This window comes from Muntiacus reevesi, chromosome 7 (assembly GCF_963930625.1).
Source record: "Muntiacus reevesi chromosome 7, mMunRee1.1, whole genome shotgun sequence".
Lineage (NCBI taxonomy): Eukaryota > Metazoa > Chordata > Mammalia > Artiodactyla > Cervidae > Muntiacus > Muntiacus reevesi.
Window position 1 is genome coordinate 19916267 of NC_089255.1, and position 17698 is coordinate 19933964.

The following is a 17698-nucleotide window of genomic DNA, read 5'->3' on the forward strand; positions in this document are numbered from 1 at the left end:
AGGAGAAGGCCTTCTGATAAAGTGAATTTTAGCACAGTCATGAAGAAAATAAAGGAGTAAGCCACATGTATCTGCAGGAGGAACACTCCAAGTAGAGGGAAAGGCAAAAGCTTTGGGGCAGAAATGTGCTTGTTATGTGTAACGAACAGCATGGAGGAATTTGACTGAAACAGTAACCAAGGGGATGATGGTAAGAGATTAAATCAGAGAATGGAGCCTAAACATGATAGGACTTTGTAGGACATACATTGTCCGACAATTGCTTTGGCATTTACTGTAAGTCAGCTGGGAAGCCACTGGTGAATACTAAGCGTAGGTATGAAATTATCTGTATGTTTTAACAGGCTCCCTCTGGCTACTATGTGGACAACAATTGTAGAGAGAGAATAGTGGAAGTAAGATCAATTAGGAGGTTCTGAGAACAGTCCAGAAAGGGGGAGGGGTACGTTTGGATGAGGGCAGCAGCAGTAAAAGTGAGGAATTCTGGATATTTTATAGGTTAGTATATTTGTTAATGGACTGAAGGTAGAACATGAGAGAAAAAGGAGCCAAGCATGACCCCAAGGTTTCTGGTCTGAGTAACTTCAAGAATGGAATTGCCAGTTACTAAGATGAGGAAGACTGCAGAAGAATTAGCATGGCTATTTTTTTGCTGTTGGTTTGTTTTATTTTGTTTTGCTTAGGGATACAGCAATGATGGTAATAAAAAACCAGGAGTTCAAAGTTTAGGAAATGTTAAGTTTAGGACTTATTTAACATCCAAGTGAAGTTGTCAAGTAGACAGCTGAATATCAAGTCCAGAGCTCAGGGAAATGGTTGAGATATAACTTTCAGAAATCGGCTTACATGTGATGTTTTTTTCCCACTTTCATTCTCCTTTGCCCCACAGAGAATACTCAACTCTATTTACTCTGGTCCAGTTAAGTGCTTCCCTGTTAGGTCAGTTGATAAACAATCCGCCTGCAATGCAGCAGACCCCAATTCGATTCCTGGGTCAGGAAGAGTCACTGGAGAAAGGATAGGCTACCCACTCCGTAGTTTGGCCTGGACAATTCCATGGACTCAATAGTCCATGGGGTCACAAAGAGTCGGTCATGATTGAGTGACTTTCACTTTCAGTTACTTGACTAATTCCAATAGTGCTGTGAATTCGGCAACATCAGATTTTGCCTTGGAGACTCATCCCCAAGATTATACATAAGAACCACATAGAAGACTAAAACCTGAGTTGGCTTATGGCTATACAGTCTCTAAAAAGCTACTACTCTTGAAGACCAAGACCTGGGTTTTGGTCTTTCAGTCCTACCTCGGTGCTCAGGTTGAAAACACCACACCCTCCTTTCATTCATCTACTCCAGTTTCTATGGAGGCTTCTATTTATAGACAGGAAGGTGCCTAAAAGGCTATTAGATGCAGAGACAACAGGAACTTATTGTGCCCCCCACCCCACCCCCACCCTCACCCTTTGTTGGCCCTGTTTATACAGTAAAGCCTACAAGTTTTCACAGTTAGATCTACTGCTGCTTTCTCAACTCGGCAAAGAATACTGAGTGAAGCTTAGGAATAATATCCCCTCTTCCTAATGTACTCAAAAGAAAATGCCCTGATTATTCACCCTTGGATTGGTGGAAGTATCACTAGTATACTAGGCAGACAGGAAATTAACGCAGGTTACATCACTTTACCCTTATAAGGAATGATTATAACAACTATCACTTCAGCCTTTGGGTCAATGAAGTAGGTCACTTCTCTCTGTTCTTTAGGGGAGCTGCTCAATCAGAAAGCCTGTTCTTGCCCCACCAGCTGAGCTAGATGACAGACTAACAGCAAGAAAGGTAACTGAACTCTCAGAACACATCAGCAGTGGTCAAAGAAAGAGACTCTTAGGGCACAGAGGCTACCTCTTAAATAATCCACAAATTATTTGATATTCTTCCCTTCAAGAGGCGGAGCCTAATTTCCCTCCCCTTGAGTGTGGGCTGGACTTAGTGACCTGATTCTAAAGAATAAATATAGCATATGTTATACATACATATATTTATAAAATGTTTTTTCTGTATGTATGTATATATATAAAAAGGTGTACAACTTTGGAAACTAGTTTACAAAATACAAAGTGGCTTTCTGTGCTTGCATATGCTGTTCCTCTCTTTCTCCCGATCACACACTCTGGGGGAGGTTAGCTGCCATACTAGGAAGACACTCCAACAGGCCATGGAGAGGCCCACAAAGTGAGGAATTTAGGCCTTCTGCAGTCACTGAGGCAGTTATCTAGGAAACAGATCCTCCAGCCCCAGCCAAGAACCTGAGAGACCCTGAGTCAGAAGCACCCCACTAACCTACTCCAGAATTCCTGACCCACAGAAACAGTGAGGTAGTAAGTATTTGTTGTTTTAAGCCACTGATTTGGGGGATAACTTATTATGCAGCCACAGATTAATATAATCACCCAATGATGCAGATATTACCCCATTTTTATAGATTAGAAAACTCAAGTTTGGTAAAGTTTTTAAGAACTAAAATTATACTGCTAATAAAAGGTAAAGCCAAAATCCAAGTTCAGGAATTTCTGATTCCAGAGGCCATGTTCTTTGTTCTTTACCAAACAGAAAGAGAAATAAACCAAACTAGAACAGAGTCCACAAACAATAAAAATATACAACATGCATTACTGGTAACTGCAAAGCAAACTGCCCAAATGTTATCTTTGCTTGCAGATGTATTAGAACACTCTAGACCAGAGGAGGGACTGATCTATCTGCTATAATTTAACTACTGTACTTCATATATTATAATGTAAAGTGTCTTGGACTTCAAGCAGAGAAATTTGGCTCTCCTGAGACTCTAATCCTCACTGAGTAACCCAAGGTGGGTCATTTAAAATCCTTTGAGTTTCAGTATTTACTTCTGTAAAATGGGAATAAAATACTCACAATTCACAGAGGTCTTATGAGGATTAATTTACATCTATTAATCTAGCACACTACTGGAGTCCAGTGTCAAAAATAAATATTTAAATTTCATTTTCAGTCAGGGAAAGTTTAGGCTAAGGCAGGTGTTTGAGTTCTAAGAAATCAAAGAGATGCTGAATATTACGTCTTCTCCCTGTTTGCTGATACAAACAGGACTCTTGTTTATAGCTCTAATAAAGTTTACTTATGTCAGATGCTGACAAATTATATTGAATAATGGCCTATTTATATTGATTATGGTGCCTTGCCTTATATGGGCTTGCCATTTAATAAGGAACTACTTAAACAGGTCCTGTTGGTCTGCAGGTAGGTCTGAGGAGTTGAACAGAGTAAATACTGCTTACTTCCCTTTACCTTCTCAGGAAGGCACAAATTAGGTAGCAAAGTAGTAGTAAAGATCTTTAAAAGAGATCACAGACCCACCTGGAAATTAACTCATGATCTGGCCTTATTAGCTACATACTCTAAACCCCCATGAATTACTGGATGGACCCTTCTAGGGTCCTGATGAATGCAACATTGGGCCCACTATGTGGCCCTCTCCAAGTCTTAGGTTGCCCACCGATACCTGACCCGATCTCATTATCTGGGCCTTTGGCTGAGGACAAAGGCATGTTCCTCAGGACCTTCTGCTGCCTAAGCTGCAGGCACTTAGAGAAAAACATCCAGCTTCTCTGCTAGGCTGGTGGATGTACAGAGTGTCAACTTAGGCAATGCAGATATTTTTAGTTGAAGCGAAGAACTGACTCGTCGGAAAAGACCCTGAGGCTGGGAAAGACTGAAGGCAGCAGGAGAAGGGAACGACAGAGGATGAGATGGATGGATGGCATCACCAACTTAATGGACCTGAGTTTGAGTAAGCTCCAGGAGTTGGTGATGAACAGGGAAGCCTGGCGTGCTGCAATCCACAGGGTCGCAAAGAGTTGGACACGACTGAGCGACTGATCTGAACTGAACTGAAGGTTAAATAAAGTTAACACAACAGAGCTGAGATACGGATCAAGGTACGGGGCCCCTTACCTGCACTGCTCATTTTTCAATGCAAATGCATAATCTTGCAACTAATTTTCAAAGAAACTCCACCCTTAAAAGATACTGTACAGTGTCTCATCATACAACACACTGATAATGTAGAGATGGTCTCTCTGCTTCCTTCAGGCAACCTATCAAATCCCAGAGACAAATTTTCTATAGGCAAAAATATAAGTTTGGCTGAAGGTAGACGGAGAGTTAAGATATACTGCTAGCCAAGGGCCAAGCCCAAGAAGCAATACAAGATGGCCAAGAAAGAAGCAAGAAAGATGTTGGCTTTTTGGCTCAGTAATTAAACAGAGTAGATTCACCACTGATTGTGAGGACAAGAGCAGTCTGGGACTAGTGCTGCCTTCCGCGGACGAGGCCTTTTCTTTTCCTGCAGGTGAAACCACTGGGCAGGGGGCACTGAAGTCTCCACTAAGACACTATACTCATCTGGAGTGCTTTTAATAAGCCTGATGCCTAGGGCACATTTCATATACCTTAAAATCAACTTTGAGAACCGCTGCTCTGACACCTTTCCTGGCATCAGTGTCTGAGGGGATTAGAGGGAGTGTCTGAGACAGGGAGATGAATGTTTCAAAGTACAGGGGGCACTGAGGTGACAGTCTCAAGGTTAAGAATTTGACAGTCACTACTATTAGGAAAAGAAGCTTAAAAATCACTTCCTTCACTAACCCAGCCTCTCATCTGTGTCCATATAAGGAAACCACAGATCTTTAGAGCCTTATAGAACCTTCAAGATCATCTATCTCAGCCTACTTCATCGTATACTTGGAGAGTCTGAGGCCCAACAAAGGAATGTGACTAATCAGGATCATGGCAAGTTTTTAACAGCAGGGTCAGGATTAGAACCCATTTCTTCTCTCAGTCAACACCTTTACATCGTTATTTAATATGTTCTGAACACAGCAGTGTGGCGTAGTGCTTAGGAATATGTGCTGTGGCACAAGAGTGCTTGAGTGAGGACGCTGGCTCCACTGGTGGACTCTGTCACACTGAGCACGTCATTCAATGCCCTTGAGCCTCAATTTTCTCACCTGGAAAGTAGAGAGAATAATGGCATTTACCTCAGAGTGCTGTGAAGACTACAAGAGAGGAGCCACACAAGTAATGTACTTGGCACAGTGCCTAACACACAGTAAGCAAGCAGTAATGTTAGCTGTTCTTATTCTTGTAACAATAAAGTAGGTGAGGGTAGCACCCTGAAGAGAGGAAAAGAAGGAACAGGTATGGCTATGGTTGATGTCCAAAATGTTCAAGCAGTTCTGCTTTCAGACTTTTCAAGTCAGGGCAATCCTGAGACAACCGGCTTTGACATCAGCTTTAACTTAACCATGACACACCCTCAAAGCATCTTCAGCTGTCAAACTAGCTGCCCATCCAACAAATAAATGAGCACAAAAACACTCTGCATGCTGAAAGTGCTGTACAAATGTAAGAGATGTATTATTACTCTTAATAATGATATTTGTCACCATCACCATACAGTCTGCCTCAACCAATTTCAATGTTGATGTATCAGTGATAAGTCCATGCAACGGAGTAAGAAGCAGGGAGTCAGGACAAGGTCACTCACAGAAGCCCTAACATTTAGTCATAATATTCAAACAGAAAGAAAGCTAACGAGTAGGGACAAGTAAAACAAGATCAATCTTGGCTCTCATTGTCACCAAAAGACTGAACTCATTTAAAATGCCGAACGAGCAGCAAGACATAATGATGGGCTTAATAAGATACCAGACCCAAACCTTCTCAGTGCTGGGATGGACCTTTCACAAGAGCTGATGGCATGTCTGTTGCAGAGGATTTGAAGACCACCAAAATCCTTTTCCAAAAACAGCAATAAAACTCAAACTCCTTGTTTGTTGGATTAATAAAAATGATTAAAGGGTGAGGATAGGGTCTGGGAGTCATGAGAAGTGTTTTTTCAACTTTGTAAACTACATAGAAAATTTTAACTTGCTTTTGTGAGCACATTTTTTAATTTTAGAAAAGCAAGTAAGATGAAAAGAGAGGGAGTAAGGGCTAGAAAAGCTGAAATTTTACAGGGACAGAAAATTCAACATTTATTCATTCACAAATGCTGTATGGGTAAGGCGTGGAGTCTCTGGAAGACACAAGACTCTGAGGAGTCAAAAGGCTCAAAAAGGAAGACGATCCCAAGAGAGGCTGTTTATGGGACAGAGGTCCTACAAGGTCTAGTCATCACTGTTCCCTCTCCCCCTGGCCAGCCCTGCTCCATCTTCCTCCCCCAGCATCTGCTCGGGTCACCTGCCAAATACCTAAGAAATGTAATCCTCAACAGTAATAGTATCTTCTTGTTTACACTGTGCCTCATGCTTGTCCTTTGAAAAAAGAGAAAGAAAGAGCAAACCCTACTTCAGGTGCAAGGCCTTCCCTGCTGCTGCTGCTGCTAAGTCACTTCAGTCGTGTCCGACTCTGTGCGACCCCATCCCTGGGATTCTCCAGGCAAGAACACTGGAGTGGGTTGCCATTTCCTTCTCCAATGCATAAAAGTGAAATGTGAAAGTAAAGTCGCTTTGTCATGTCTGACTCTTTGCGACCCCATGGACTGCAGCCTACCAGGCTCCTCCGTCCATGGGATTTTCCGGGCAAGAGCACTGGAGTGGGGTGCCATTGCCTTCTCCAAGGCCTTCCCTACTACATGTATATACAATCATCCCCAAAATTCCTTTCTCAACAGGGATCTACAGATTAGGGTGGAAAAGCACTGCCACCTCAGGTCTGTTTCCAAATATGTGTCCCTCCCTGTGGTTCCTTCAGCCTTTTCTTTTGTACATAACAAGTAACTCAAGATTTGGTCATGTGACACACAATGCCTTGTCCCTGGCTAGTCTAAGTCCTTAACTCCCCACAGGGCTGAGGCCAAACAAACACCTTGCGAAGTTCTCAACTGCAGGGAAAGCCAGATGGGGAAGAAGGGGTCTGAGTATAGAGTAATGGGCTGAATTATATTGCCCTTAAGTGCCAATTTAGTTAAAACCACAAATGAAGATTATGAGTCTCCTTTCGGCAGAGGTCACTTATGTTTCCTGAAAATCCCCTGAACTTCTCTGTTCTTGAGTGCCACCACCTCTTGCCTATTACTTAGTAGAGTTTTTATAAATCATTATAGCTATAAAAAGATTACTTGTCTCTTATCCCACCCTAGTGGAGCTGAGAAAAAAAAAAATAAGAGTTTACATGAAAATGCTTTGGGAATAACACACACGGTGGTCTAAATTCAAGGCAATTTTCTACCCCAACCACAATCAGGAGCTAGTTTCGAATATGGTCCTGGGTCTATGGAAAACCTTTTTAAATTTACACAAGAAAAGTCAAATGTTCAGGCTTTATCAGACCAAGCTATCCCTAACCCGAAAGACATTAAGTGTTCAGCTGTTTTCTGTCCAGGTGTCAGGGGAGAGAAGGAAGAGAGGATAACTAGAATTCCATATGAATTTTCTTGACAGATTAACATACCTGCCCAAGTCAGTTACAGAATATGTTTTAGCATTATACAAAAACAGAATTCTCTTAAGGTCTACTTCTTTAAAATTAGGATGTTAATACCACCTGCCCAATCTTCCTCACAGGACTACTGTACAGTACAAATGCAACAGAGCACAGTACATGCCTTCGCTATGGTGAGATACTGTGTATGCTGTAACTTCCTCAGAAGACACTCCTGCCTGAAGCTTCCAGACCATTTCCCTGCCAAAGAGAATGTGAGGAAAGATGCCTCTGGGGCACCTGAACCCCACCTTCTCAAGCAGCCAACCAATGGAAAAATAACCCCTCTCCACTCTTGAAAATGCTGCACAGAAATCATTAACTCCTAATCAATATGATCAGAGTTAGTCAGGACTTGCAATTGTATGTAATTTATTCTTTAGGCTTGGAGAGCTTGATTAACTAGACACACCACTTTCCCTCCCTCACCTGTCCTAATCTGTTTCCTCTGCACTTGAACTTTGTGCCAAAGGCTCAGTCTGGAATGTTGCAGGGCTTTAACTCTCATACGGAGGAGTCAAACATCTACTCATGTAGCTCAGCTCATCTGGGTGGGGAAGGGCCCTTGGCTGGTTTAGAGAAAATGTTTTCTCATACCTTCATCCTATGTTGAACAAATATGGCATTCTTTAAAAACAGAGATAAACCCAGATCTCTGGAAGAAAAGCCACAGAGTTAATCAAATCCTAGATTCTCTGGTTTGCGTGAGCTGTAACCAAGCCACTGTGACTCAATCCCTGCAGGCATTTAGAATTCAATCTTCGCTGCTAGAGGCACTGCCCATCCTTACGTCAACAAGGACGCAAGTCAGGGCAAGTGTCACCAAGACACTACTTTCATTTAGTAACACCATGTAATAGAAACTTTGACTATGTCCAAGCTTTTTTTTTTTTGAGTCCAAATTTTTAGTCTTCCAAATATTTTAAGGAAAATCTGAATACCTGCTATAAATTAAGGAAAGTTTTAACACCTGCTATATATAGGCCATTCCCGTTTCCTAAATTTATCCTTACAGTTTCTAGAGATCACCCTATAGATTTAGACAACAAGTTTGTATCCTTTCTAAGCAAAAATGAAAAGGCCTGGAAAACACCCTCATCTCGTCAGTCTGACCTCAAACAGTAGCCCTGCCTCTCCATGGTCATTTTATAAAATGGAAAAACGTGGTGATGGGGAGTCAAGACTTAAGTTCCATGCTATCATAGCGTTGTCACAAACTGATGGTATGACAAGAAAGCCAATGGTTTTCACTTTTCTGGGTCTCAGTTGCTTCTTTGAAATAATACAGGCAAGTTGGGTTAAATGTTAGTTAGCTCTAACTCTTACAGTTCTATTGGCCTTCCTTGAAACTTCCAACTACAATCTCATCTTTAAGATGCCATGCACCCAGAGGTTCTATTAAAATTCTAATGAATTACCTACAAATAGTTTAAGTTCATTGGAGAACTTAACTGGCACATTGGAGATAACTACACAATAATACTTAAAAGGCACTATTCTAAGAACTTTACCTAAGGATGAACCATATGAAGCTGCCAACACTGAAGTATTTTTTGAACTACAAAAACAGCAACTTCAACTTATTTATTCCCTCTAACCAACCCATGTGCCATGTGGTAGGTTTTACAAAAGATGAAAACAGAAGCTTAGCGAAGTTAAATAACTTGCCACAGTCATACAGCTAGATGATGGGGTTTGGATTTAAACCCAGGCAGTTGAGCTCCTGAGCCTTCAGTCCTAACCATAACATTATATACTGCCTCCCATAATGAAAACAAGAAAAGCTTGAAGACTGGAAGCCCAAGCCAAGATAGTGTCTCAGAAGGAGAGTGAGAGGCTTACGCCGCAGCCTCTGTTGGGTTGTACCTTTTACTTCAATGGTGGCATTTGCTTTAGGAGCACTGAGAAACTGATATACACAGTGGTATTCGCCTGAATCCTCAGCTCTCGGCTTATTGATCCTGCAGAGATGAGAAGAAAAATCAAGTGAGGAAGCTGGGAACAGTCAAAATACACAACAAAAGGAGAATCAAAGGGGCAACCAGGGACCCTGCTCTCTGAATTGTGCCCCTGCATGCAACTCACTTCCTTCTAACTATAAGCAAAAACCTCCCTCTGTGTATTAATGATTTACTCCTTACTAGGTGCCAGGAATACAGGGATGGTCCCTAACCTTAAGATATTTCAGTCTATTGGAGAAATACATTACAAAAAAAGTAATCAAAAGAGTTGTACAAAATACTAAAATCTACACTTAGATACAAAGGATGGGCCCATCACCAAAAAGTTCTTGCTCACCTTGTGGTTCCAGTCAAATAAATAAGAGCAGAAAGAAAGCATCTTTTTCTGCACTCTGCTGAAGAGTTTGTTTTAGTGGTACTGTTCTGCCTACCCTGTATTTTAGTAGCATGCTTTTCTGTAAGTCTAATAACAGAATAGGATCAGTTGGGGGTGGGGGAAATCTGCCATCAGAGCATCAGCCACAGAGATGCAGCTCAGCTCTTAGGTACAGCTAGAACTCCAGGGCCGTGCATGATCCGGCCCTTCCCGAGTGTCATCTCAGCCACTTTCTAGCCCTGCAGGTCTCTTTTCAGTTTTTCCCCATCCACCTGCTAAACTTGTTCCTAGCTCAAAACTCTGACAAAAGATGTTCTGTTCTATAGAATGCTCATACCATTATTCTTCATCTCCCTAACTCGTTTTCCATCAGTCTTGGCTTACATGTCATTTCCTCCCACCCCCAATCTAAATGACATCCCTCTCCCTGACATTCTCTCATACTACACTATAACCCTTCACAGCACTTATCACAATGTCTAATTATTTATGTGATTGCTTGATGAATGTCTGTTTTCTCAATAGACCAAGTTCTATTTGGACAGGCATTGTTAATTTGGTGCACAATTCTATACCCAGCACATACCCCAATGCCTGGAATATAGTAGAAAAATGAGTGAACACAAACAAGAGTGAACAACTACACACAGATCCAGACCAAGTTAAGCTAAGTGAAAGGAAGGACTGTGAAAAGTGTGTGTGATGAGAATAGTACTTCTGAATTCTAAAGGGTGATCCTAAACAAGCTTTCTTGGACCTGAAGGTCAGTTTCTTATCAGCTAACTGCACACTGGCCTACATACACCACCGGCTCAAACATGTGCAGAAAGGCTAGCGTGTAATTACAGAAAACAGAGAAACATCAGCTTCCAGATTAAATATTGTTTCACTCCTACTCTTCTGCTGAACAGTTAAAACATGATACTTGTGATGACCAAATCTCTCGGAGAAAAACTCCTAACCTCAAAACACTGGCTAAACGCATTTATCCATCTTACTGTTCATCTCAAAAAAGAAACAAGTTAAGATACTATGGATGAGGAAAGACACAGCCCACTCACAAGACTGTCTCAGCATACCCATGGCAGCATAAGATTCTAAGAGGAGCAGTCAACAGTCTACTCAAATTGACACAAATGACTCTTCTTACATCAACACGCTCCCAACAAGAAAACAGAGGCAAGTCAGTTGCTCTTAGTAATGTTCCAGAGTTAGGAAGGGGAGGAGGAGAAGCAGCAGCAACATCTTCAGGGTTTAGATTTACTGTAGTAACTTGAGAAGACGACTCCCAAACTAGGGGCCATGCCAGTGGGCTCAAAATCTCCCCACAACATTTCCTTCAACTAGCTACTGGGAAGCAACTGAAGCAAATCAAAAATGTCCCCTGCAGGCTAAGCACAAGCACAGTTTGTGACGGGCTCCATGGCTGACTTACGAGGGGGCCCAAGGGTCTCCTCAGCTGTTACTCTACAAAATGTGAGATGTTACTCTACAGATTTCCCAAAACACTTGGAACAATGCAGAACACCCTGGAAAGCCTCAAACAGGCTGAGGAAAAGAGAAGAGGCATTCTATAAAATCAGGTTCAAACTTTATATAAAGTTACAGCTCAAAGCTTTAGGGGTAACATAGTGCAAGACAAGAGAAATACGATTGGATACCTGGTATCTTTAAAGAGGTATTATTAAAAAAAGAAAACTTGCAAAACTAATCGACAGACCAAGAATAGATGCCTTTTATTCCACCCAATATCACTATTCAATTAACCTTTTCCAAACTATTAGGACATATCTCAGGCTATATTTCAAATTTTGTATCAGAAGAAACTACAGTGGAAACAGATTAACTACCTTGCCACAAAATGGTATAGTACAATAGAAAAACAAACAGAAATCCCCAATGATCTAGATTCTAAAGAATCAGAAGACCTGGAACCTAGGCTTGGTTCTGCAACTTATTAGACACAGTATGTGGCCTTGAAAGGAGTCAAGCGTTATTACTCTTTGAGTCTCAATTTTCTTACCTGAAAAAAGAGGAAGAGGATCCACAAATTAATGTGAGTCAATTAAATAAGGGATAGGAAATGATCTCAATTCTGCAAAATACTGCAGAATGTCCTTGCTATCACTGGGTACAAAGGTTTTCCTGGTCTCACTCCAGTGCACTCTTTAGTCGCACTGCATCATCCTGCCAAATAGGATTAGCTGATCCTTTTCAACTAGGAACAAACTATCCTCAAAGGTGAGGTGCAATGTGTTCTAGATATTTCAAAATATACCAAATCTTTGGGTGCTGGATAACTTCAGCCAGCAAATATTCCCCTTTCACCAAAGGGTAATTACAGGGTACCATCCTTTTCCAGATCACTAATGAGCCCTATATACACTGGGCCTGATCAGGTTATGGTCATAATAAAACACTCCTAAGAGCTAGCTCACTAGGAAATCTACTCAGTGGGAAGAATACTTATGGTGATCTAGCTCTAAGAATCCAAGATCAGATTTCAATCTGATTCCTCAAACCACTGGATTAAGTCAAGAGACCTGCATTCTAATTGTGGCTTTTTTATTGACTAGCATTACTACCTCAAGCAAATCACTCCTGATGCCCTCAGTTGCTGTTATCATAATGAGGAGATCTTTTATGGCTCTCAAACCTGGTTGCTCATTAGAAATTACTTGGAAATCCTTGGAAATTCTAGCCTCACCCCAGATATACTCTGGATTAGACTCTCTTGAGGAGGACCACATATATATATATATGTATGTATATATATATGTATATATCTCTCTCATGGCTCTCCCACATAGCTTAATTACAGGTTATGAATGTGAAGTAAATTCAACCATGTACCCTCTCATCTTCCCAGGAGCTGCTAGCCCCTCTCACCTGTATTCCATGTTGCTGGCATTCTTACGAGTGGCAGTCAGTTCTACCCCATTCTTTGTCCAGTAGCTGTATGTAAGGGTGTGAGAGTTGGAGGTGAGGTTACACTGCAGGGTAACAGAGGGCGGAGGGCTTTCTCGAATAATGACTTCTTCACTGGTGACAATCCTTGGTTCTGTAATAAGAGTGCACAATGATAGGAAGCCATAGTTCCATTCTCCGTAGCCCTGGCCTGAGAGTAGGATGGGGTAGGTTGGGGAGACTAGAAGAGGGAGGGCAGACAGGACCACATGAGGAATTTCACTTTACCACTTTGGAGGAAGTCAATAAAGGAAAAACAATGATTATAAGCAAATGATCACTAGCGCAGACAACAGCCTGAAGACCAGCTGGCCTAGACGTGAAAAGAATGGGAGTATTATGGATGCTTGTACTGGCAACAATTCACTTACGCGTTTGAATACCATCATTTTTTGAGATAAGAACCACCAACCAATTCGGCTTCAATTAGAAAATCAGGCTCCACCTTGCAATTCTGAAGACAAAGGCAGTATCATTTAGATAACTAATGAACTTCCTATGGAGTCACTAGGCCTTGAAACAGTAATAGTTGTAATTAGGTAATACATGTATGGCTTTTCCCACATTTAAATCTGATAAATCTATGGCAAACCAGCCATGGCCATTAACTATGCAGAAAAAGACAATATATATCTTAAAGGCAAATTTCCTACTCAAAGTCTATTGCATTTTCCAAATTTTGCCGAGAGAAAATTCCTAAGGAACCATCAGTTCTTCTCTCCAGCTCATATTTTACTTCAAAGACAAAATATTTTCAGAATTGCACTTTAAAATATTTTTCAATCTAAGATAATCATAACTAGAATGTAGTATATGCTGGTATTATGGGCTCCTAGAATTTTAGAGCTGAAAGGCTTTTAGGATTCAATGAATCCCAGTCTTTAAGAGCTAGAAAGGTAAAATGACTTGTAGAAGGCCATAATTATTATTAGTGACAAAGCTGGGCCTAGAAAACAAATCTGACCAAATTCTTTATCCCTCCCACTCCAAGCCAAAAGTACCCCCATAACACTTTCCACCCTAGAGAAAGTTATATACTTCATCTTTGGGTTCTACCTGGGCTTACATAACCTGGGATCACTCATCTAGTATCTACAAAAATAACCTGTGTCAAATGTTATAATACATTGAGCAGAAATATTTTAAGGCACACTGTATCAATACCATTCCTAAAAGGTTCATCTTTAAAGCACTTTGAATTCCATCACTATATTAAAGTCAAGAAGTCTGTTTGTTGTCTTTTCTTGTTCTTATTTTTAATCATTTCCCAAGGTTAGTTCTTTTTCTACTTTAGGTCAATCCTTCTCCAGTAAAGTTAAAATCTTTTCCAATCCACAATCAGAGGTATTTGCTCTTTAACTTTTTTCCCAATTATTTCCTAGAAATCCTTGACTAACTTTCCATTTTCCTGCGCCTGGCTACTTCCTGTCTACAACTCTCTAGCAGCTCCCTGACACCATTTTATACACGTATAGTGCTGACTCTATAATTCTTAAAGACAAAACTCTCTCTCTTCACTTGAACCAAGCTCTGTTCATTTTGCAGGAAGGGGGAAAGGATGGAGAAGTCATGGGACACTTAAAAAGTGTAATGCCCAAGCACCTCCTAATCAATGTAACATTTCTGACTGTAGAGCTCATACTGTCAAAGAAACTTGTGATAAATAAAGCAAATCCTCAAGTCTGCTCAAGTAAATCGGTTCTTATTATTTTCCAACTTTGGCAAAAGGATAGTGGTTATCTTCCAATCAGCACTGGTCCTTATCGGTAACACCAAACAGGGTCTCTATGTACAGATAATGGAGGCATAGCAGCCACTAAGACAGAAGCAGATGCATGTAAACACATTAGCGCAGTGGTGTCCCATGGTTTCCAAAACACACTGGACAGAAGCCAAATCCCTGGGCCTTAAGTCGAGCAGAACAGCTGCAAACCCTGCAATGGAAGGCGCACATACACCATCAGCAGAAAGCATCACAATTCCAGGAAAATCAAAACCAAGCAAAAACAAAAGAGATAAAAAAGAGAACCAGTACTCCACAGAAATTAAAAAATATAAAGGCAACATTAAAACCCAAACACACTTTTAGTTTTTTACTGAATTTTTATTATTCAATTTTATTTTCTGTCCCATTTGGGACTCGTCTTCTGGTTCTTCCTCTCAGACTGCACTGAGAAAGGGTAAACTTTGAGGCCAAGAACTTCAAGATGGTTCAATTATAAGGAGGCCAAAGTAAATGCTACTCTTACCTGTGGTGATGCAAATGACCACTGCAGCTCAGGGAGATTAAGAAGCTGATGAAAGCAACCTGGTGAACTTTCTGCCATGAATTCTCAGAAGGCAAAGGAAAGCACATTTTCCCTTAGGTGTTAAAGATCCAGGAGAGAGTCAGCAGGGAGCAAGTCGATAATTTTAACAGGTTTAAGTATGATTCTGCACCATAGGAGGGTTGTAGGGTGGCATAACCTCCCTCCTATAATCACTATATATGGAAACCGGTACTAGACCAAGTTCTTTGCTCACGGTGCCACAACTGCATTCTGCACCAGGATGAAGGTGGGGCTTTTATTTCTGACCAAATATTGGTGGTCAAGCATTACTCATGACAGTCCAAGACAGATGAACATTTAGGAGAGGCTCAAAATTCTTACCTGTCACTTATTCCTATTTAGAAGCACTGGTTCAGAGACCCTTATCCTAGTCACCATTCATATGTAGAACATGCTATGGACAGAGAGAGAACCTACAAACTGGGCATACTTCTCCTACTGCCAGGAGGTCATCCTTAGAAAATTTCAACTTCCCCTTGGAGACAAATATCATTGAGGATGCTGAAATCATAAAACAGTCCAATTAGAGTGAAATTCAGGGTGTTTAAAAAATGAAGAAGATTGGTGCTCTAAATCAATTAACTAGGATTAACTGATTGATAGGGAAGTCTGGGGAGAATCTAAACTAGCCAAGGTTTGGTTCAACCACATGCAGACACCCTTAAGTTAGGAAACTTATTTCTAAGTAAACTGGGAGACTGCTATATACTCTCGAGAATGAGAGGCAGGTACCCCAAAGACTCATCTTCTTTCAGCCCCAAGGCATGACCTTTTAACTATGAGTCTACTTGAGTCAGGCTCCTACAAGTACAAGAACCAAATGCCCAGCCCAGTCCATGCCTACAAACTTCTGCAGACCTTTGTGGCCATTTGGGTAACTCTGCTTTTACAAGGAAAGGAGCATGGGGGCAGGAGAAGGAGGCGTGCAAGGGGAAAAAAAAAAATCATTAAATAAAAGAAAAAGCACTGGGTTAATGTTCCCCATTTTCACATTGACAAAGTTTTCTTTTTCCCTTTCCAGAAGCAGGTTCTCTGATGCAACAGTGCCAACTGCAGCAGTCTCTGCTACCTCTCCTCAAAGTCCTCTTCACAGGCATCTCCTGAGTTGCTATAAAGGACAACTAACTTGCTATTTTCCACAGAAGTATATAGATCCAAGGCCCATTTCAGATGACCTCCTGTGTTATTACCAATATCCTTATAAATGCATTTTACTGTTTTTATTTAATCTCTCTAAATCAATCAGTTCTTTAAACCAGAATTGGCTCTAGGGGCTCTTATTGAATCCCTGAAAAGAAGGTGAAAAGCCCAGAGGATCTTTCCATTAAATGGAGAATGCTTCCTCAATTACAATTGGGACAGATGTGGGCTAGAACTCCTGGCCAGAAGCACTGGTTCTGTGGTAGCTTCTCCCTCCCTCTCCTTCCCACCATTAAAGCAGGAAACACTATTCAGAAAGAGAAGGCCACAAAAGCTCCTGTGTCTGATGTCTCACTTGTACCTGCTACTACAGATGAAGAGAAGGGTTCTGAGTAAACTGCTCCCCTCACTCTTACCATTCAGAGGAACAGGGTTAGAATTTAGTTTCCTCTTTTTCTTTTTTCAAGAGACAAGAAAAGGCCAGTATGAATGGCTTCCAAATTACTTCTGGGGTTGCCAGTCTCTGGGATGATAGTGTGGCACTGACTATTGTGCCAACAGTCAGTCATCAAACTATCTGTCAACAGATCCAACTCTGACCTTGAAACAGTATGATGGGATTTAAAAGAAAAATACTTTGCAGCTTAGTGTCACCTGGTTCCTAACAGCAAGATATATGGAGAAAATCTAAGGCTGCTGCTCTTTAGAGAATAGGAGACTAGATGAGCAGGACCATGAGGAATACACTGCTGCAGTGGAGGGCTGTTATCAGAGAAGCACATGCCACTGCTTTAGAAAAGAAAAAGAGCTAGAACTATGGAAATATCCAAGCTTACATGCCACCCAACAACCAAAACACATCACCACACCACACCCATGGCAACATTCCCATCATAGACAGGATGACACCAAGTCACAGTGAGGGAAGAGGCTGGGCAGACACAAACTTAAAACCATAGAGGTGAAGGCAGCTACTCAGAGAGCTTCAAACAGATGAATAGAGAAATAAAAAAAATAGTTAGATTGGGGAGAGAAATAAAAATAGAAAGGCACCAGATAATAAATCAGCAAAAGGATAGCAGGAAACCTACTACAAAATTAAAGGGGAGGGAAAGAAACAATTCAACACTACCCTGGTTTGACTGTCTGGTTTTGTGAGTTTTTAGAGTTTTTTGTTGTTATTGTTGTTAGCCTCCCCAGTTCTCCCTTCCCACCTCTTCCCAATGCAGATGATTTTGGACAATCACAGATTTCCCCAAGTTCTTTGTTCCTGAGGAGAGAGACACAGAGAAGGGTTGGGGGATAAGGAAGGTAAAGAGGACAGCAAAGAAGATACAAAAAAAAAAGTTGCCACAGGTATTTTCATACACTACAACCAGAGGGTCGTGGGTTTGAAAAAAC

General features: G+C 41.2%; 1 protein-coding gene across 1 annotated transcript in view; it reads right to left on the minus strand.

Moving 5' to 3' along the window:
- NPTN (neuroplastin) overlaps positions 1-17698 on the minus strand; it is a 64110-nt gene that overhangs the window by 14664 nt on the left and 31748 nt on the right. The window contains exons 2-3 of the mRNA XM_065941980.1: positions 12750-12921; positions 9390-9484 (exon numbers count right to left, since the gene is read on the minus strand). Of these exons, the coding sequence (XP_065798052.1) occupies positions 9390-9484; positions 12750-12921 (267 nt within the window). The remainder of the gene's footprint in view (positions 1-9389; positions 9485-12749; positions 12922-17698) is intronic.